Genomic DNA, 22,501 nt, shown 5'->3' on the forward strand with positions numbered 1-22,501 from the left:
AATAAATAAATAAATAAATAAATAAATAAATAAATAAGTAAATAAATAACAAAACTAAGCTCTAAATGACGACGCAGGCTTAATCCTTTCTTCCTACCTCTTAGCTCTTCAGACCGCCCTTTTCTCTTGTCACTCAATCAGCCCCCAACTGTCACTCATTCAGCAAGTAGTTCAGGGAGTGCCTACTTGTATGGCCTTGTGCCGAGCCTGAGACACAAAGCCAGATAGGACTCAAGCCCCACTCTGGTGCGCTCCCAACCGGCACGTGTGTCCCGCGCCACTCAGACCTCATTCTGGACTGGTTTGTGGGTTAAGTGCAGATACCTCAGGGGACGAGGAGCACGTGTACCTCTCCAATGTCTTCTACCTTTGAATGGCTTATGAAGCAGCAAAAGTTGCCCATGGACTAAACTGACTTCTCTTTCAACAGTGATTGAATACTGACAATTTGCCAGGGACTGATAAACTGTAAGACATTCAGAATGCCAGGGCACATGAATGTAATAAGAATGAGAAATTCAGGCACGGCCTAACAAACTCACCCAGCACCGACTGCAGAAGAAACTCAGCGACCTCATGATGGGTGCTCAGCGAGATGAGGACAGCCAGGGAGCAGAAGCGATTGTCCATGTGCATGCATGCACACGCACACATGCACACACGTTCTGCAACAACTCCAAGTGTCGGCAAAGCGCAAATCCCCCGGACCCAATCAAGGACTCCGGACTCTGACCTGACGTCTCTAACTAGCACATCTGCTTCTGTTAGCTGTTCCAGGAATAACTGCTCCCAGATGTAAACTCATAGGGTGGCTTGGTACACAGCAGGCAAGAAAGGATTCTTGCTTTCTTGCTGTAATCCCGAAATCTAAGGTATCAGTGCTGAAGGAGACTTCGGAGCAGAACCCACTACAGCCAGGCCGTGAAGCCAAGTGTACAGCAGAGTGGGGCACCAAGGGCGACTTCTTGGGCAGGAGCCTGGCCCCCAGCAAAGAGTCAGGCAGCCAGGTGGGAGCTGCCCACCCTGTCAGCAGGACGAGCCATGTGGCGTTGGCAGGGAAGTCTGTGGTCTGCAGGTACTGGAACTGGAGCAAGACATGTCCGCTGCACTGATTTTGTTTGGGAAGGACATCCTGTCTTCCCGCAGCTCTGTCCACGCTGAAGTAATGGAAAGGCCGTGGGCAGGGACTTCTGGAAAATCTTTCCCTTCCTGAAGAGAGGAAAGGGATCTCTCTCTGCCCCTGACTTCCCGCCATGGAGCCGGGAGCGAGTGCCATGCTCAGACCTGCACTACCTGCTGCCAAGTGTCTCTCTCCCTTAGAATGCCGTGTGTCGGTCAGACACGGTATTCCGCTACTCATGGCCAAATTCCTGCTACCTGATATTATGCAACTAATTCAACAATGATTAAAACCTTGAGCCAACTCATCTGGCCCAGAAGTGGCTCCAGACTGCTGGTCTGCAACTTGCCTGGTGGTTGACACCAGGTACCTGCCCTCCTTGCAGGCCACTGCACACCGTAGACAGGCCAGTGCACAGGCTGGGGCAGCTGACTGGCCGGCTGCAGGGGTGCAGCTGGACGGCACCCTCCTTGGTCCCACTGCTGTGGCCCCCAGGGTGCCAAGACGCTGCCCCCTGCTGCAGGGCCCACTCTGGTCTGTTCTGGGTGGGTCTCCTTCTGCTCAGAAACAGCCGTGTCTGCAGGCACAGCAGCCAAAAAAGCAAAAGCAAATCTAGAAATGAATGACGACCGCCCGAGTAAATGAAAACCACAGGGCACCTCAGAACACACTGCAAAGACCACACAGCAACACGAAAGCCAGCAGTGCCCTGAGTGGGATGGGACCGGGTCACATTCGGTTCTATCAACCTCACCAAGGTCTTGTAAAGACGACAACTGAATCCTTTCACTGAAACCTTGGAGTGGGAACCACTTCTGATATCTGGCTTTGACATCTGCACGTCCCCAACCACAAACACTGTGAAACCGGGCTTCTTACATATTGTGGGGTTGAACCTGGGTCCAAGAGTCAGCCCTGCCACATCTCAAAATAAAAGAGGGGTGTGTGCTCAGCCTGGCACCATCCAAACCCATCCGTGCCCAGGCAGCCGAGTGGACACGGGAAGGAGCTGAGGAGGTTGTGGAGAGGTGACCCCACTTGGCACCACCCCCACCGGGAGCTCGTTCCGTCTGTAGTAAGAGTTAGTCCAGTAGCGCCCACAGGACATAGCTCCTATCCACCACCGTGTTAGGGGCCTGGGCTGCAGAGCCCCTGTGCAGGCATCACGACAGGGCTACTCATGGCGCCACGCCAGGAGCCGGAAGGATGCCAACAAGGCGGCTGCTCGGAGCCCCACCACGAAACGTGACTCATGGACACAATTCGGCACAAGGCCAAGCCAAAGAGATATTCCTAGAAATGCCTTTTCCAAGAAAAGCCCAGAGGCAGGCGAGCACTCTGCCACTTAGGTGCAGGACTGTGTGTGGGGTGTTATTTCCAGGGAAGCTGATGACAGAAGTCCCAGCTCTGGTCATTAAACTCCCTCCTCCACAGTGGAAAACACCCACAGTCCCGGTCCTTCTATTGCTCAATTGCAGTTAGAAGCAGAAGCGCGCGTGTGAAGCACTATCCCACCGCAGGCTGTTTCGATGAACGCAAGTTCCCTGTTGCTGCTCTCCGTTTCATCGGCAGTTCACCTTGACGTCCACGCACAGCCGTGTGGAACAGGCTCTGTCCACACAGAGCCAGGGAAGGCACAAGGAAGCACGGACCGGACCGCACTTGGTTAGAAACGCACCAAACAGCGCCTGGGGCTCTCATGCCCGCTCCTGCTCTCGGTCCTTGGAGCACACCCAGGGCAGCAGGGGCACCTCCAGGGAGAGGGAACTTGCAAACAGCCCAGCCACCCGCAGCTGTCTCCCTCCTCCTCACAGACCAGCACCCTCTGCCTGGTTCCTTTCCTTTCTGCATCAAAGGCCAAGAGCCATGCCCAGACGGCTCTACTGAAGAGGGTGGGGGAGCCTGTAGGTCACACTACACGGTGTTCACTTTTGAGGCTGGACAACTACTTCTCACTCCAGAACTGCAAAATCTGGAGGCCTCAGTTCCCACTGCAGGATCTAAGGTGGTCCTGCCCCGCTCAAAAGGACCTTGCCTGCTGGAGTGGCAGCCCAGAGATCGGGCTGAGCACCGTGAATGGCAGCCGGTCCTACCCCAAAAGCCCATGGTGCCAGGCCCGGCTGTAACGGCAGCCAAGGCCACAGGAACCCGGGGGCTCCTCCTTCCTTCAAACGATGCAGAAGTGTGTGTGCCAATGAAAGCAAAGGAGAAATCCAAAACAGGCAAGCGCCCTTATATATAAAAAAATGTGTATTTTTATACGTTATGTATGTAAATATGTATGTTTTTGCTTAGAAAAAAATGTTTTTGTTTGTTTGTTTTCTAATAGCCAATGAGCAGAGTATTCTATCTGGGTCCAGGCTCTGGAAGGGGGTTTCATATCAGAGAGCTGCTTCCTCCTGGGGCAGAATCTGTCCACAGCCCCCACCCACAGGCCTTGCCCCAGCAGCTCTCCAGCGGACAGGCTGACGGTGAAGCCCCCACTCCACCCAGAGGTAAGTGGGAAGGACGTCCTCACCAGACGGGCACGGAGGAGCCGCCCTGGGAGGGCCCAGCACAGACGGACACGGAGGAGCCTCCCTGGGAGGGCACAGCACAGACGGGCACGGAGGAGCCGCCCCGTGAGCGCCCGGCACAGGCGGGCACGGAGGAGCTGCCCCGGGAGGGCCCGGCACAGACGGGCACGGAGGAGCCGCCCCGGGAGGGCCCGGCACAGACGGGCACGGAGGAGCCGCCCTGGGAGGGCCCGGCACAGACGGGCACGGAGGAGCCTCCCTGGGAGGGCACAGCACAGACGGGCACGGAGAAGCTGCCCCGGGAGGGCCCGGCACAGACGGGCACGGAGAAGCTGCCCCGGGAGGGCCCGGCACAGACGGGCACGGAGGAGCCTCCCTGGGAGGGCCCAGCACAGACGGGCACGGAGGAGCAGCCCCGGGAGGGCCCAGCACAGACGGGCACGGAGAAGCCTCCCTGGGAGGGCACAGCACAGACGGGCACGGAGGAGCCGCCCCGGGAGGGCCCAGCACAGACGGGCACGGAGGAGCCTCCCCGTGAGTGCCCGGCACAGACGGGCACAGAGGAGCTGCCCCGGGAGGGCCCGGCACTACACACGAAACCAGCCCACGTTTGTATCAGTGATTCCTGAACTTCGATATTTCATGAACTGTCAACATTAAAAATAAAATTGGGGGATACATACATTGTACTTCTCGTTCTGCCAGATAAGGTCTTCTTAAAACCAAACTGAAACAAGGAGAAGCCTCTCTACGACTGACTGCAGCACCATCCCCAGAAGAAATTTCAACATCAAAAAAGAAGGACCCAGTCTAAGACTGATCAACAGTTCTTTAAGTTGAATAAATGAAGTCTTTAACACTGAATGCCGCGTTCAGCTCTCATTTCTTTCTCCTGGAGCAGGAGAGCATCAGCACGGGCTGGCAGAGCCCTCAGGAAGTGTCCGGAAGCAGGACCACAGTCGTCCAAGGGCCCATCTAGCTCTAATCTTGCAAAAGTGCTCCTTTATAACAGAATAAAGAAAAACGTAAATGAGAGAAAAAGAGAGTTGAAAGTACAGAAAGTGTCAGTTAAAGAAAATACAGACAAGAAGATAGGGAGATAGAATAAGGCACGGACGTCTTACCGACGTTTTCAATACAGGCTCTCTGTATTGCTAATGCTGCTACTCCCCACAAAAACCTCAAGACATTTACAGACCTGCTAGATTCTAAAACCACTGAATGTCACAAAGGCGTTACTGCAATGATGCAGCCCCACCGACCCCATAGCCTGGCAGAGATCAAATGCCCTTGGACCTCACAGAAAAAGAAAAAAAATCTATGATTACTTGCTTCATGATGTCAAACTACAAAATGCCAATGTAATATATATTAAAACAGGATGAGTACACATAAGTTAATATGCATCTAACCATTCACTTTCCAAATACATTAACACTCTGTACTTGAATAGGCAGAAAACATAATCACATTTTCAGAAATGCTTAGTGTTCATAAAAAACAATTTCACCGATCTCATCCCACCTAACACTATAAAAGCCGTGTGAGACAGGCATTTCACAGATAAGAGAAGAAAGGTTAAAATGACTTGCCTAAGAAATCCCAGAGAGAAAGCAAAAGCAAAACAAGCAAGTATTTCCACAGCCCTTAATTCACTAACACACACCACGCTGGCCACTGGGGAACATGCAGTGCGTGCATTTGATACAAACTCTATGGTGCCTCCAATTATGACAAAATCATGCAAAACACACCACAACAGGTCTGTGGCATTATTACAACTCTGAGAACTTGAACTTTACATTTCCTGACTTGGCAAGGCCAGCTGGTTGGGGAACTGAGCTGAAATTCTAACATGTTAATGTTATCTCAAACCAGGTTGCTGCATTTTACGTTCCTGGAAGATCAGAGAGGGAGATTTGAGAGGATTAAGGCCAAGACAGAAAACTGACCTTTCTGGGCAGTTTGCAGCAACTGAATGTCAAGTGACAACAGCTAGTCTCAAAGGTCACAGATCTCTTACTAAGCATAACTAGCCAGAATTCCTGTTAGTGCAGGGATTTGTGGGGGAAAGTTTAAGATATAAAGTGTTAAATTACATCAAAACTGCCACTCATTTTAAAAATCTGTACTTAAGTTTAAAACAATGAGCAACATAGTTTTCCAGAATCTATTTTATCATTGAATAGAGAAACTCCTAGGCATCAAGAATTTTTTAAGTGGCTAAAGAGCTACGATTTCAAATCGTTCAGGTCCCGCAGAACACATTTTCCAAGTGGCAGGTAAGACCTCTTTTGCTTTTGTTAACTAGAGAATAACGAACATTTGTCGTCTGACCATCCTCATTGGTTGATGATACAGAAAGCAAAAGTGGATCGTCAGCACGTGATACTCGGTGAGTAATAAACACCCTAATAAATGCCCTGAGAGAGGTAGGTGTTCTGCCTGCCAACCTGAGGTGAATCATTTGATTACATTGTGAAAATAAGCTCCCCATTAAAAAGTTCACTATGCCTTCCAGCAGAACATCGTAACCGGTAAAAAGAAACGCAAGCTACTTCATCACCTGCCTCTTCACAAGCTGAGTCACTCAAAGTTCCAAAGTCAACTCTCCCATTTCCACATAACTTTAGTACAGCAAGCACTGTTTAGAGTCAGGGACATATGTGTCCTGACTTATTCATAAGCTTTGCTGTTACTAATGGATTAAAAATAAACGTTTCCCCAAAAATCACAAAGAACATGACTCCCAAGAGCAGAGTGTCCACCTTTCTCCGCCTTTTCATGAGCTATGGCCCTGACTTCCTCTTCCAGCTGAAACAGAAGTCTCACTGTTGTAGCTTCACTGGGAAGCGCACCAGGGCACACGCCCCAGACACGGCACTGCCACACCTACCTAACCCCTAAGCCCACCTACATTTATAGTTTGCCTTTGTAACTTTTCCTTTGTCATCCAGATACAAAGAACGAGTTACAAAGGCAAACCATCAACTTAACAGAACCGCTTTACATATGTGGGATGGGAGAGAACTAATTAAAAAGGTAGGAGTAGGGTGGGGGATGAAAAATTACTTACAGAGTAAAACGTTCACGATTCGGGTGGCGGATGCACTGAAAGTCCAGACTTCGCCATTAAGCAATATATTCATGGAACAAAACTGCACCTGCACCCCCTAAATCTATACGTATTTTAAAAAGAAAAAGTACAGGCTAGTCCTTCAGCACCAAAGGTGACTGCAATGAGGCTGGTTTTGACAGATGATCTGAACTGACCCACGAGACCTGGAACTCAGAAAAGAAGCTGGCGTATCTCTGTCTCCCCTGTCCTTCCACTCAGCACATCTCTCAAGTAACTGAAGCAGGCTTCCTGGGCACCAAAACTTGTTATTGCAACTACCTTTTCTGTAACTCTCAAGATACATTAATATACACTGAGTAAAAACAGACTCATTTTTACAAGTGCCCAGAGTTCACAGAGAACACCTTCACATACATGACCTCGCCTCCCAGAACCCTGAGGGCAGGCATTCTCAGATGAGAGAACGGAGGTGTAGATGGTTAAAATGCCCAAGGCAGGGGTAACTGGCTTTACAGTTGAGACTTTTTAACATCTACGTCGACTGCTTACGTGTCTATAGTGCGAGGGGCCACTCCACGCTTAGATCAAGTCACTGTCACAGACAAAGACGGCACTCAACTCCGAGCAAAGCTGAGAAGCACTAGGGACAGCTCAAGGACACGTAGCCACCTGCTCTGACAACAGGTGTCCAGGGTCACATCTGAGTTTTTCTTCTACAGAATCAAATTGCCAATCAGGTACTGACAAGTTCAACAGCATGTCAGAATCTCGGTTTGAGATAAGAGCAAAGCAACCATTCTAAAAATAGCCACCAAAACACGGGCAGAAGATAGCTATGGTCTTCAGAGAAAGGCAGTGGCTCACTTCCTTCCGTGTGCACCATGCCTTCCAACCACTTCTGTTTCTTGACACGACTAGGAACCAAGGAAGTTCTCTAATGCTGCTTCTCCTCCTTCCAGGCCTGGAGTGCTACTCTGTTTTCCTAGGAAAACCCCTCCTCCACCATCCTCAATCTTAAAGGTTCACCTTTCTGTGAAGGATCAAGAGAGCATGTGGAGACACAGCCCTGGGTAGCACACAGTGGCTCCAGCTTCCCACCTCCCATTCCCCTCCTGATCTACCACCTCACTTTTCCCATGTCAACCCATCTTACTCCAGCTCTATTTTTTTCCCCAAAAAGGTAGATCTCACAAAATTATTGCATAACCTGTGATTTCTCTGCTCTGCCCCAGTGAACACTCAAGGTCGGCTGATGGCCAGCGCTTAGTAACTCCCAGAGTGGTGGGACACCTGGGATCCTGAACATCGGGGCACACGGCCTGCACTCCTGATTCGTAGGGTATGCATGCACCAGTGCTTGGGGCATAAAAGGTGAATCCAGACAAGCCTGGGGACTCTCAGGTTCACAAACTTCGCCACAGCCTACAACTTCCCTGTGAAATGCAGTAACATGTAGTTCCAGGAGGGTTGCTGTGTCTTTGACCTGTGTCATACAGCACTGGACCAACCTGAGAACCAGAGGCCGGACTCAGCAGCATGGGCTGCTAAGTACTTCACTTCCAGCCCCAGCCTTTCGGCCTGCAAAAGTCACATTTGTGCTTCAGGAAAACTGTCATCTACTCCACACCACGGTATTTCCGGGCTCCTTCTACACAGCCACGAGTGACTGCTAAAGCTGTAGCTGCCGTGGGTCTCCAGGGCCCTGCCCCCTATCTTGCCAAAACCTAATCCTACCCGTCTCCACAGGATTTCTTCAATACGGAAAAGGGGGCAATTATGAATCTCTCTCTAGGTGCAAACAGAGTTAAAACGACATCAAAGGTTTATTCGGCTACAAAGAAATAGAGGACCGGACTTTCCTAAGCCAGAACGACCTATTCGTTCAACTCAGCCAGGCTTCCGCAGCATGCTGTCCGTAAGGCAGCTGCCGGCCTCCTGGGGTTCTCAAGCCCTGGAAATGCAGCTGGGCTGACCTGAGACGTGCTAAGTATGAAACAGTACACCAGACTTTGTATGAAAGAAGAACGTAAACTTGCTCATTAATTTTTTATATTGAGTACATATCAAAATAGTATTTCAGATATACTGGATTAAGTAAAATGTATTATTGGAATTAATATTGCCTGTTTCTGCTTGCTGTTTGAAATGTGGCTTCTAGAAAATTTAAAACTGCCCATTTGTGGCTTACTATCTACTTCTACTGGACGGTGCTGCTTTAGACAAAACCCAACAAATCGCTTACGGTTTTATTTCTAGAGGAAAGATGAGCACACTAAAGGTTTAAGGTACCCTTTTTAAACATCAGACCCTTCTTGTGGACATCCCGTGAGTCTCTCTGCATGACGGAAGGACCAGTCAGCCGCAAGGAGCCTCCTGCCACAGCTCATCCCAGCGTGCCCAGCATCGACGTCGCAGGTTCACAGCCTCTTCCCTGGGGCACCAGGCCTGCAGGGTCAGCAAGGGTTCCACGAGCTCTGACGACGTCACAGTCTTCTACTTCTTTGACTTTACCATCCTCTATTCATTTTTTAAAATGTCTCCAAATAAGACAGAAAAAAGAAACTTACAGGTTTTGAGACGGTGAATCCGCTGCTGGGATGCACAGGTATTTAACTCCCTGCAGAATAATAAAAGTAAAACATAAAATAAAACATGAAACTCAGTGGAGAAAAGTATTTAAGGAACTATTTACTCAGGTCAAAAAATAAAAAATAAAAGGAGAAGTTTTCACTCGTCTTTTGTTGCCAAGGAACTGCAGAAAACTAATTAAAGTTCCTGGTTATTTTCCGTGACCATGCGTACAAATAATCCTGCTTTGGTCTGCAAACAGCTTGTAGGTTTAGGCAAAACTCAAAGGACACGTCAAAAAAGTGAAATACTGGAGTGCTTTTCAGTAAGTTTCAACTACTTTCAAAACCAGCATCTCAGATGCTAGTTTATATATTCCAAATTTTTTATATGTTTCATTTAGGAATCTGAATATTCAAAAAGGAAGCACTATTCGTAAAAGCCTTAACATAATGAGTGAAAACTATAGTGTCACATTACAGCTTTCTATATCAATTTTAGTATCATGACAGCTACAATTTCACGGATGCACCAACATGAGCTTTACCCTAGGGATAATTGGTTTCATTTTGCTTGCTTTTCAGGACAATAAAGGTTTATATATCAAACAAACATACTTTTTTCTCTTTTAAAGAATGGCCAAATTTGAAAAAAATAAACTTCATATACTCCTCTATAACACTCAGAAAAAGGTTTATGTAAATTCATGCTATAACAGGCATGCTAAATTTGAGATTTAGTTTTTTAAAAAAACTGGCTCTTTCTCTTTCGGGGGGACTGAAAGAATGTTTCAAGAGCTCTGCCAAGTAGAAACACAAAACATAAAACTCTGATATTCTCTTTGTAAGAGATTATAGCCTGATGAAGAATTAGATGAATTATTTTTAAATTATTCCTCTCTTAATTGCCTAATCTCACAGAATCTTGCTATCATGTCACAGACAATACTAGGGGTGAGGGGAGCACATCAGAAACTGGAAAAGTAACCAACTTTGAAGAAAAAAGCACAGAGACAGAGAGAAGAGTGACATAGACAAACAATCTCAGGTTCCTCGGAAGATGGAGTTACAATGCAGCACATCTTCAATGATTATTCACAAATAATTTTTGCATTTTTTAATTAAACTTTTACCATTAACTCCTATTGTTAGGAATTTTGTGCTGTATTTGCTAACAGGAACGACTAAATGTGTAGCTGCCCCTAATCCTTCCACACCCCCTACACATTTTATAACTCCTGACATTGCGAGTCCTCCTTTTCCAACACAGGCACCAGACACACGCGTGTCCCAACCGCCCTTGCGATGAGGGACTCCCGACCTGGCTTCATGGACCCAAGGGTCCACCCTCAGAGTCAGACAGGGAGCTACCGAGTGGGATCTGGGAAGCACACGTGGGCTTCGTGGGCGCCGGGCGGGGACAGAACACACGCCGCTGGTGCAGGTGGGCACAGGTGGGCTGGCTCGGGGCAAAGTGGGCGCTAAGCTTGGGGCCAGTTTTCTGGGGATGGCTCCTGAACTTCAGCCTAAAACCTGTTCTCCATCTATTCTGAGGGAACCGTGAGCTTTGATTCTCTCTTAGTAAGAGCTCTGTTTCCTGCTGAAACTGGGTCAGAGCAGGGTCTGTTCACCGCAACTAAGACCTAAGTGAGAGGATCCCTGCGGCCCCTTCCACAGTGATGAGGGGTCAGAAATACACTTTCCCCTCACAGTTTCTGTACAGTGTGAATCAAAAACATTTTTCCCCTCACAGTTTCTGTATATTTTGCTTCCCGCTTTGCATCAATCTTTACACCTTCCAGTAAAGGCCCTTTTGGTTCTTGAAGGAGATGAGTTTTACTGCTGTTTATCCACATGGGAACATCTCCCTTAAGACCAAATGGGCCTCAGCCATGCCAAGGGTTAATTTAGGATCTGCTGGTGGAAGAGGAAAGGGACGCAGCAGCTTCTCCCTCCTTTGCCTTCATTCTGTCATCCCCAGTTGCCTCCTCCTGTCTCTGTCCTCATTTCTCCCGGCCCGTGGGCTGTGCTCTGCTGGGAACACTGAGCAGTTGTCTGAAACTCTCAAGTATCTTCAAACCCAGAGAGGTAGTACAGCTGGGACTTAAAGGGAAAGCAAACGGAAAAGGAAATATTATTGTTAAAAGTAAGTTCAGTCCTTTCCTTCATGGAGGTCAAACAAGCTTGTCGGTATAGATGCACATACCTCCTGCAGCCACCGTTGAAATGACTCATTCACTTCTTTCCTTTTACTCTTAAGTGAGAGTTGGCAGTCGATCAGTCCAGAAGCTTGTGAAATCCGTTCCTCCCACACTCTTCCTCCACCCTCCCTGGAGACCAGGACCTCCAGACAGACCAGAAGGAGTCTCAAGTTCCCACCTTCCCTTCTAGAGCCATCTTCAGTGTCAGCGACCTCCATCTGGCAAGGAAGCTTAAGACGCGATGGAAATGCCCGCCTGTCACAGATGCTGACTCACAGCCACTTTATTCTAGCAGAATCTAAAATCAGCCTGGTCTACATATCGAGAGGAAAGAAAAACAAAAAGAAGGACAGGAAGAGAATGGACAGAGGATCTGCTGACTAGCTCTGTGCCGGCTGAGAGCATTCACTCTAAGTACCAGCCATGGGACTGGACGGCGCTGTGCTTCCCATGGCCGTCTCCATGTGTCGCTGTGTTCCCCTTTGTGGCACCCGATGCATAAAAGGACCAAATCAGGTTGGTCCCATGAGCCAGGAGCACCTTGTCAGGTGGGCAAATCCACCCACAGGAGGACGGCAAAGGCCCTCTCTCCATCTGGGAACCACCCAGGATGAGGGGCAGCTCTCGGCCACGCTGGCCCTGCCCACATGTGTGGGGGTGGGCGTGTGGAGCTGCAGTTTCCCATCTGTGGATCCTCTACAGAGGAACAAAATGGCTCCCAACCACAATGTGGGGACCCCCTGCGGTTAAGGCAGGACAGATAAAAATATAAAACCTAAGTCAAGATTACATTCTGTCGAAGATGGAATAACAACAGCAACGATAACAAACTTCCCTGCACAGGTGCCCGGCACGTCGCAGGCACCCACTGAAATGTCCGTGGAGCGATGAGCGGGAGGATGAGTGCAATGCGCACAAAGACCACACTGCGAGATGAGTGTAAGGAAAGAAAAACACCCCGCAAAGCATCATCCTCTGTCCTAGCAACCATGAAGCGAGAGCTGGGCTTCGGCCCACACCCTGCAAAGGACAAGCCACCCACACACGCTCGAGGGACACCAGCGTCCCTCCTGGCCACGGGAACAGGACGCGGCTGACAGCCAGTCGGCGTGATCCACAATAAGAACATGCAAACTCGGTCCAGGAAGGAGTCAAAACTGTCAAAAAGGTCCAGCTGCTCGCCGCCCAGGAACACCTATTTATCTTGGTTTAGTTATTAACAAAGCACGAAAGTCTCTTCCAAGCCACAGACTACAGAATGTGAGTTGCCTTAAACCAGCTTCAGATACCTGCACATGTGCACAATTCACGACAGTTAATTACTAATTCAGAAAGCAGCATGAGTCCCCCAGTGCCACAAGAAAGCTGGGCCCGCTTAACTACAGAAGTTAAGTTCTGCAAATGTTCTAACGTGATGTGGAATCGATGGTTTCACCACATAGGTCCTAAAGACAGGACCACTCTCCAGTTTTGAAGTTTACAGAAATAGAAATAAAGGATATGTTTAGATAAATTATGGAAAGTATAACAAACTTGGAGGTTTAAAAAAAGCAAAATTCCAGAACAATCTGAAAATGTGTAAGTAATAAAACAGCAGCAATGTTTCCATTAGTATAGGGTTTCCTATAAGGTATTCACTCCTTCATGCTACCGCTACTATTTGAAAAAGTCAAGATAAAATGGGTTGTCTTCCTGTTGCAATAAAATTCTCACTAAATAAATAAGAATTCAGCACTTTCCATGATGTTCCAAAAAAGCAGACTGGTGGGAAGCCAATTAACATAAAGTTTTTTGAGGCTATTAAATGTCAAGTTACTGGGCTTCAATCTCGAGTGCACTGAAATACAGAAAACAAGCTCGTTAGGAGAAAGGGGCTCTGTGTACGCTTCAAGACCATCATGATTTTGGTGAGGACAAAGAAAGAGCAGCTGATGACGGCATTTTAACATGATGAAGTGAGCACCAGAGAGGGGAAAGGGGGGAAGAAGAAACAGTCTCCATCCGTGTTGAGGGGCCCACGTGTACACTGAATGTTACTAACGCCAAACAGCACATATAAAACCATTAGTATAAAACAACTGGTATAAAACCAGGCGATGCCAAAATTAGGCAGATGCAGGCAAGAGGCAGGAGAGATGGGGGGTCTGCTAAGGAAAGCTTTCTAGTGGAGGTTTTGTGTTTAGGTTTTGAAAGAAACAGCAGACGTCACTTGGAGGAGAAGAAAGTTCAGAAAGTATTCCAGCAGCTCTTCTGGAACCAGCGCCTAGAGCTAGGTCCATCTTCTCAAAGGCTCTAATACTTCTCAGTTTTCTGTTTCAACAAGTATAGTAACCACCAAAAGTAAGGTTTTTACCTTTCTTTGGGCCTGAAACTAAAGATTACACTTAAAACGATACGGAGGCAGGTCCCTGAAAAGCAGGGCCAAGGTTCTGATTTCACGACTGGTAAAGACAGAGATCAAACTCTCGCTTGTTTCAAGTATGATTTCTAACATTCACTGTTCTTCTCTTTCTGAGGCACTGTAAGAAGGCAAGTCTTCTGAAGGACCAGCTGACATTCTACTTTCCACAAGGAAGATAAGCCCTTCAGAAGCCACGTCTCTCTTCCTGCAAAGCCAGCAGAAACCAGTCACAGGACAGAACTGGATCCCTGCAGGGGCCTGTTCAAAACACAAGGAGGAGGAGAGCACGTTTCTAAGGGCCAGGATCAGGAAATCACGCAATAGAAACGTTATTTTGGCTGCTAATAAGCACGTCACGACTAGAAGCCCCGGTTTCTCATCTCAGCCCGTACGGCAGTCGTGCCAGCACGGGCGAGCCCAGGAGGGGTCCTCCTCCGGCAATGGTGTCTGTTATTTGACCGTGAGTCCCGTGAGGGAGGCGTCGAGTGCCCTGCTGCACTGGCCTGGGCAGCCCCTGCACACACTGTATTCACATGGACCCTCCACCACAATTCACAACGGAGTAAAACCAGCCAGTGACCTCTCAAGAGCTACTTTCACCACATTCCCAGAAGCCTGACCCCGAAAAAAAAACAGAATTAAAAGCCAAATTTAAATTTGAACCACTCCTCCCCGATCAGAAGCAAGGTCACAGCTTATAACACGATGATGAGAAACACAGCAGGACTCTCTCACTGGAGACAAGCTCTCTCTACACTGTTTTGTGGTAAAATGCACGTAAGATTTATCATCGTAGGCTGGGCACTGTGGTGGCTCGTGCCTGCAAACCCAGCACTTTGGGAGGCCAAGGCAGGTGGATCACGAGGTCAGGAGTTTGAGACCAGCCTGGCCAACATGGTAACACCCCGTCTCTACTAAAAAATACAAAAATTAGCCAGGCGTGGTGGCACGCACCTGTAATCCCAGCTACTCAGGAAGCTGAGGCAGGAGAATCAATCGCTTGAACCCGGAGGCGGAGGTTGCAGTGAGCTGAGATCGCACCACTGCACTACAGCCTGGGACACAGTGAGACTGTCTCAAAAAAAAAAAAAAAAAAAAAGATTTACCATCGTAACCATTTAAGGTGTAGAGTTCAGTGGCCTTAGGTATATTCACACTGTTGTGCAACCATCACCACCACCCATCTCCAGGACTTTTTCATTTTCCTAAAGTAAAACCCTGCACCTGTTAAGTAATAACTCGTCATTCCTCGTAGCCCGACAACCACCTTTCTCCTTTATACCTCTATGAATCTGACTACTACACTGTCGTACAAACCTGACTGCAAGCAAACTGTGAAAACAGTCTGGCCACACTCGTAGACCCAGGAGACGGCAGTCACGAACTTGAAACTGCTTTTTGATGCACACTGCAGGTGGGATGAGCTGTCTCCTCTTTGCAAGGTGTCCTTATTCCACAGAAAGCACATGAAAATGCTCACTTACATGTGTGGAAGCCCAACTCGGTGCCTGGGATACATGCATTTTGATTATTTCTCCTCCAGGTATGACGTTCACATAGCCCATAACATTTGCAGAAATTATGTAAGGTTAAAGGGAAAAAGCAGAATTGGAAATCCCATCCCAAGGAAGACTACACCTGGAAAAACTTACATACGCCTATGCACTACGTACTGGAAGTCAACACAAAAAAATAAAACAGGCAAGGTCCAGCAGACAAGACCTCTCCTCTCTTTTTTGTTTGCATCACAGCAAAAGTCCCAAATAAATTACTGTAGAAAGCTGCCATGGCAGATAAATATGCTCCTTTAGTTAGGCTGCATTACTCATGTTTTAAGTCTGGGTTCTAAACTGAAGATGTATTTTCTTAAAGCACTCATTTGCCACTGATTCTTCCTGCACCCGCTAAATTTAGGAAACAGTACTACAAATAACAACTTCCAAGAACTCTGTGGTACTGATGGGGCGGGGCGGGAGGAGGAGGTCAGAGTGGAGAGACAAGATTTAGCCTCTGGTTTGATTCTGTGAGACAACATGCAAATGAACCCTCCAACACCTGTGACTTCTTTCAGGTTAGTCAAAAACCGACATACATTTGACTTGTCAGATCAACAGATGAGCACTCAAAAGCTTATTTTTGTTCAAGATATTTCAGTGCAGGGCTAAAGTGGGCACAGTCAGAATGCTGGATTTCCTCCAGCCAGTACGGGCTGGGTTATGGGAAGGCGGCGAGGGAGATTCACTCTAGCTCCATCTCACCACTGAAAGTCCTATCAGGTGCTTTCGGTTCAGCTGGAGGACTTGCTGATGTACAGAACTGTGACTCATGAAAACTGGGCCAGCCTCAGCAGTCACTGGCATTCCGTGGTATTACTTAATGAAGGTGAATCCTGAACAACCCGTATCAAAAACTTGCCATGAGTGAAAGCTGCTGCTTAGAAATCAGCAGTAGATATTCTAGGAGCATTCTCTGTATGTATCATTAGGGAAAAATTTATCTTTTACAAACATTACCTGATCACACATCTCAGCTGCTGAAAAATATTCAGTGGCTCTCTCTGCAAAGTAGAGAAGACCCATCTTCACAGTGCTTCAACATCTGTCCACAACCCCTTCCTGACCTCCCATTCATTACATCTCCCTCTATCGCCCCTGCCTCCCCGAACGCCAGCAACCCTGGCTGCCGTTAGTCTCCCAACTGTTCTGTGCTCTCCTGCCCCCGGCCATCCTGCCAAGTCCCTGTGGTCTTCTCTCTCTGGAATAGGCTTTCTGTGTGGCTCTTCTCGGTAAAACCTCCCTGACATACCCACCAGGCTCTCTGTGGAGCCTTCCCTCACCTCCTCGGGCCCCCCTTAGCAGACTTCAGCCCCATGCTGGGCACCCCACAGCACCAGCAGCACACGGCGCGTGGCCCTGGCAGGGACTGGCACTGTGTGAAGGGCCAGTCTCTCTCCCTAGACCCCCGGATTCCTCGAATGCCCAGGGCTGTGGTCATCACCCATCAGTCTCCTGGCACCTCTCTCCTGCAGACGGTTCCAAGTGAAGAAAGGAATGCATGAGGAGGGACAAGCCGTTTCAGAATTGTAACCATGTGGCCACCAACCCAATGTGCCCCGACAGCACTGTTCCCAGGCTGGCCACGGCACCTGCAGGCAGCCCTGGAGTCACCGTCCAGCGCAGGCCGACCAGTCCAGGGCACTGTCAGGCCCGCGCCTCCACCTTCGCTCTCCTCCATCCTGTGAGTGGGGCTCTGCTGCGGCCTCTAGGGAGAGTGGTGAGCACGCTCTCCCACACAGAAAACCACGACAGGCAAAGACAAGGCAAAGATGCTGGGCATTTTGGGGGCTGCATTAAACTGGGGGCTACCCAGCCCCAAGCTTCAGACCTGGCTGGGCTCCCGGAAGCTCTTTGTTTCCTCTCAGTAATTCTCCTGCTGCCCAACAGCAAAGCTCAGGGTGGGTGAACTAGGGCCCATGTTCACGGGGGCACAGCTGTGCCCGCCGATTTACGTTACTGTCTGTGGCTCCTCACCTCATGGTGGAGGGTAGAGTAGCTGCAGCTGAAGTCCCCAAAGCCCCAGATACTACCTGGGCCTTGACAGACAAAGCGTGCCAAGCCCTGGTCTAGACAGTCCCATTGCACGAGTCACTCTCATGGCTGGCAGCTTGTTTTGCACGTCCCATTTGTCTTCGACATTTAAATGACATCTGCTACAGCACACTACCTTCTTAGAACTGCAACATTCTTAACTGGCAGTTCAGCTCAGTTCTCCCTTAAGGCAGAGAGGGACAGAAGGATTTCCCTTGAACACAGGACTTGACACAAGGAAAGTCAATGTGACATGTGAAAAATACTGAGTGCAGTGCCAGAACACAGTGGGTGCTCAATAAACGGTAGCTGACAGGACTGTCGCCAGCGACTCTCCCTCAAGGGCAATCCCATCTGCATAGTTACCAGCAGATACAGCACTGCACACGCCAGGATGCAGAAGCCCAGGGCAGACGACTCTCCAGGCACCAGCAGGGAGAGGGCCACACTGCTCTTCAAGCTGTCTCCTGTACCGACCTCCCGAGCCAGCCTCTCCCTCCCGGCAGGACGCAGCAGCCTGCCTTAAACACAGCTCCCTCCTCAGGGAGGCACAGAGCACTGCTGGGAACACTGTGCCTGCTTTGCAGTTGGCTAAGCCAGTGAGCTCTCGGAGCCCCTCGCTGGTGATGGACTGAGTCCATCAGCTGCAGATGGGTTACAGGCTTTGCAGACTGCTGCTTGTCTTCAGGCTTGGACACGATGTGCAGCATCTAGGAAATCCTTTTTGAACAGCACAGACGAATCCTCCGGCTGAACACCACGTCCTCCCTCTGGGATCACACTCTAGAAGCTGTTTCGAAAAAGAGGCAAACGCTGGCCCAGAGCAGGGTGCTGCCCTCCAGGGCTGGCCAGTTCTGCACGGGCAGGGCTGAGGCTCAAGACGTGCAAAGGTTGGACGTGGTGAGGGCCACGGGAGCTCAGGGCAGAAAGAATGTCCACGGGTTGGGAGAGTGGAGAGAAGTGAGAACAGCAGCTCTTCTGTTTCTCCTCCACACTGGGAGGGACACCCCTCTGTTATGGAGTGGGTGAATCTGAGAGACGAGCTGCATTCCTGCGCTCTGCAGCACTCACTGCCTGATGTTCACGCAGCAGGTGTGGGTGGGAGGGCGTCTTCCTTGCTCTGCTTAAGGACCAGCAGGTCACTGCTCCCTGGCCTCCTTAGGAAGGGGCGGTGCTTCTCCAAGCCCTCCACCCTCTCCATGCCTGCCATTGCTACCAGTCTGATGGGCAATTTTTTTTGACAGCTGCATCCTCTTGCACCACGGCACAGAAGGAGGCCCTAGGTCACCTCGGTCAGAGCCCACATGTGGAAGCACGGGGAAGAGAGTGCCCCGGCCACCAAGGAGGCCAGAGGACACTCACTGGGGCAGCCGTGTGGCGGCAAGCCCACTGCCGATGTAGGGGCAGCTACAGAGGGTTCGTCAGAAACCTCAGCTTAAAGGACAGTTTTAAAAACCAGAAAGCAAAAACCAAACACACCTGGAAACGTTACCCTCCTTTGCTAGCTATGAGATTCCATAATGCAATTTAACTGCAGCCTAGATCTACTCTCACTGACAAGCATTCAGAAGAGATTTCGAACTGCTTTCCATTCGGGTGCTGCGGGGCTGATCTCCCGGAACGAGGTACTTCATCAGCTAGATATATTTGATTTGTACCTATTCTACCCTGGCTAGGCTCTGCCTCCTCCCAGGTCAGTACAGCTGAAATGATCCTTGAACTACTCTGCTTAGGAATAATTTCCAAGAGTAGGAGTCTCAAGCCAAGGTCTGAGCTCTGCTCTGTTCAGCCCAGAGTTACAAACTGACAGCGAAGTCTGTGCCTTTGCAGCCATCCTAAGATGGCAAAGGGACGCCCTACGAGCCACTTCCCCCGTGTCCTCTCCTTGCACTCACAGTGGCTGCACCGCTCACGGAAGGAGCCAGGGATTAACCTCCACTAGCCGGGGAAAAATCTGAGAACGAAAAGTTGGACCTCAAGAGAAAGAGGCTGTAACTCAGATTTCAGAGGCACCTACTCTGTCCCATGCCCAGAACCTTTACCATGCATTTCATTCGCTTTCCCACGGGAAACGAAGGCCAGAGCTAGCAGGTGATGCCCCTGCCCAGTGATGAATGCTGAAACCTGACGCCGGCAGTAGTTGTGGTGATAATTGAAAGGAGAGAAATAATACTTCAGTTCAAACCTAGGGTTTGGTACTGTCCACCCCAACACACGTACACATGTGTGTGCGCGCGCACGCACGCACACACACACACACACACGTCTTTAAAACACCCCAGGTAGTCTGGCCACACCGAGGGGAACACATTTTTAAAAGCATGGACAGTGCTTGTTCACAGCCTGTAATAAGGTGATGAAACTAGCTAGGTGCTATTGCTTCACTCTCAGAGTTTTAAAATAAGGCTGGATCACTTCCCTTGCAGGTGTGGGCAGACGCAAGGTCCACCTGCATTGCCTGGCAGGCAGTGATTATTCAGGGCACCTGAAAACAGCAGATTTGCTTAAACCAGTCTTTGGTAAACTAGGGCATATTTTCCTATGGGTAAAAACAACAGTGGTGCTCAGAGAGCCCTTCAACCCGGCGCTGGGTCTTAGCCAACCCCCTTTAACTTCCCATTTACACTTCGGACTGCAGACTCGAAGGCCCTCCCCACCAAGCAGCCACAACCCACGGAATCTCCCTGGAGTAGGTGTCCTCTTCCATCACCACCACCGCCACGAAGCTCAGGCTTTCTGCCAGCCACACACACAGTGCTGTCCTGACCCAGAACCAGACGCACCCTTTCCCTCCGCGGATGCTCTCCATGGACATTCCCCTCGGTTGTTTCCACCAAACTGAGCCTGTCTTCTCTTTCAAACTCCTTATGGAATTGCATCTCCTCTGAAAGCATCCCAGACTTACTATTCATGTCACTGAGCCTCCCCTTTCCAGTGTCCACAGCACCTAAAACAGCCAAACACGAGGGTCGTCTCGGATTGGGGTCTGTGAATGAGACGCTGCAGCATCTCAGCTTGGGGGAAGCAAAACACAAACTCTACATCGGGGCCACAGTGCCCCGAGGCACCCTGCAGGGGACCCCGAGGACTGTACTCAAAAGAGCTGAGACTAAGTAGAACCCACACGGCGGGTTACAGGAGTAACAAAGATGTGTGTGTCTCACAAGGTCATGTGTTCACAGGCTGTGAAGTCCATCACATACCACCACATAAAAGCAAGACGCTGGAGGATGGCCCCACCGTCAATCCCCGGTCATGCTGTCCTAGCATTTTCTTGCACGGTTTTATTCAAGAGCGAGGGCTTAGCTTCCTACGTGCATACACTGTGACACTGTGATGCTCAAATCTTCAAGTCCAGCCTAGACCTCTCTCCTGAGCCCTGGACCTGTATTTCTATCCACTGATGAATATCACACGAACATCCCACCCATGGCTGAGCTTGGTCCCTTTCTTCCACCTGGCTCTGCTTCCTGGAGCACTCACATCCCTGGGTGGCAGAGCTGTGGGTACTTACGGCCTCACTGGCTGTACTCTCAGGCGTCCCTGACTCCCCAGCCTGAGAAATGACTTTCTGTCTGTATTCTGAAGATGTCTGATGAGGTGCCTGAGTTTCTGGCTGTTGTAACTTCTTAATGGATTGTTCCTTTATTTATGTAGTTTCCCTCTTTACCCTAATTATTATTAATTTTTCTTTTGCTTTCAATTCCATTTTATCTCATGAAAACTATCGCTATGCCATCTTCCTTTTGCTTGATTCTTGCCAGAGAATCTTTACCCTTCTTTCATTTTCAACCTTGTTATGTCACTTTATGGAAGATTTTCAGATCAAATCTGATCCTTTCACTTTTAAAAAAAATCCAGTCCCCAGCATCCCAGTTCAGACCTTCATCACTGCTAACGAGGATTACTTCAAGAGCTTTCGAGGGTCTCTGGGGTACCCACCTCCCTCACTCCACTCCATCCTCGAGGCAACATCCTGCAAAAGAAATCTGAATGTGTCACCTGGCTTTATTCATGAATCTTTGCTGGGTCTCTGCTTACTGCAAGACGAAGTTCAGACCCCACAGCTTAACAAACAATGTCTTTGCTAATCTGCTCTGAGCCTGCTTTTCCAGTCTGGCCAAGCTGGTGAGCTCTCAAGAGTGCCAGGACACACCTTCTCCTTGCATGCCCCATCCCTCAGTGTGCGCTGTGCCTCTGCACGTACTGCTTTTTCTCTACCCAGAATCCCACCTCCAACTCAACTGTCATCTCCATCACTGCCTAGCAAACCTCTGTTATCATTTAGGACCAAATTTTCACCTTTGTCGGAGCCTTGCTGTCTGCCCTGCAGTGTCAGCTGCCTCTCCTGGGTTCCCAGGGCCCTCGCCTCTGGTATGCATGTTTCAGGATTTACACGCCTGTCTCTCCTTACTGCTGGGACGCGCTCCGCTTCTCTCTGTATTTTATTCCCAGTCCCTGCTATGAGGTAGGCGCTCAATAAACGTTTGCTGAGTCTGAAGGGATAACAACTTCCAAGGCAGCCGAAAGGAGAACTGAAGATAACACCACCCTCAGCCGTGCTGGCCACTGTCACCACTATCGCCAGGCGGGGCTCCCCTCCCGTCCCTGACCTGCCCTGAAGCACTGAACCTACAGCACCACCCTCAGCCGTGCTGGCCACTGTCACCACTATCGCCAGGCGGGGCTCCCCTCCCCGTCCCCGACCTGCCCTGAAGCACTGAACCTACGGAAGACATGCCCCTCACCTGCCCTCCCCACTGAGTCAAACCACAGTAGTCCTGCGAGGCTGCCTCAACACCCCTCTCGTGACAAAGGCTTCCCCAAATCTCCCAGCCCGTGGCCATGCAGCCCGTGCGTGGACTGGCAGAGCCTGTGCCATCTATGATAGGCACTTTGGCACCCAAAGGCAACCTGGCTGCAGTGGCGTCTATGCACACTACACTCAGTCGAAACATGGAGGAGCCCACGTGCTACACGCTTCTCCCAGAACCTGGGTTTGGAGATCCTGGCAGATCCTGCCCCTCACA

The 22,501-nt window shown here is 49.6% G+C and overlaps 1 protein-coding gene across 5 annotated transcripts in view; it reads right to left on the reverse strand.

Annotated features, from left to right (window-relative positions):
• DUSP22 (dual specificity phosphatase 22) overlaps positions 1-22,501 on the reverse strand; it is a 60,916-nt gene that overhangs the window by 10,687 nt on the left and 27,728 nt on the right. For 2 of the 5 annotated variants that reach the window (XM_017851856.1, XM_017851855.1), the window contains exon 4: positions 9,283-9,332. The exons of 1 other annotated variant lie outside the window; for it this stretch is intronic. In XM_017851856.1, the coding sequence (XP_017707345.1) occupies positions 9,283-9,332 (50 nt within the window). Of the gene's footprint in view, positions 1-9,282; positions 9,333-11,488; positions 11,837-22,501 lie in introns of those variants that run through there. 2 more of the 5 variants (XM_017851854.1, XM_017851853.1) reach the window with 2 other exon arrangements.

This window comes from Rhinopithecus bieti, unplaced genomic scaffold, assembly GCF_001698545.2.
Source record: "Rhinopithecus bieti isolate Rb0 unplaced genomic scaffold, ASM169854v2 scaffold_35122, whole genome shotgun sequence".
Lineage (NCBI taxonomy): Eukaryota > Metazoa > Chordata > Mammalia > Primates > Cercopithecidae > Rhinopithecus > Rhinopithecus bieti.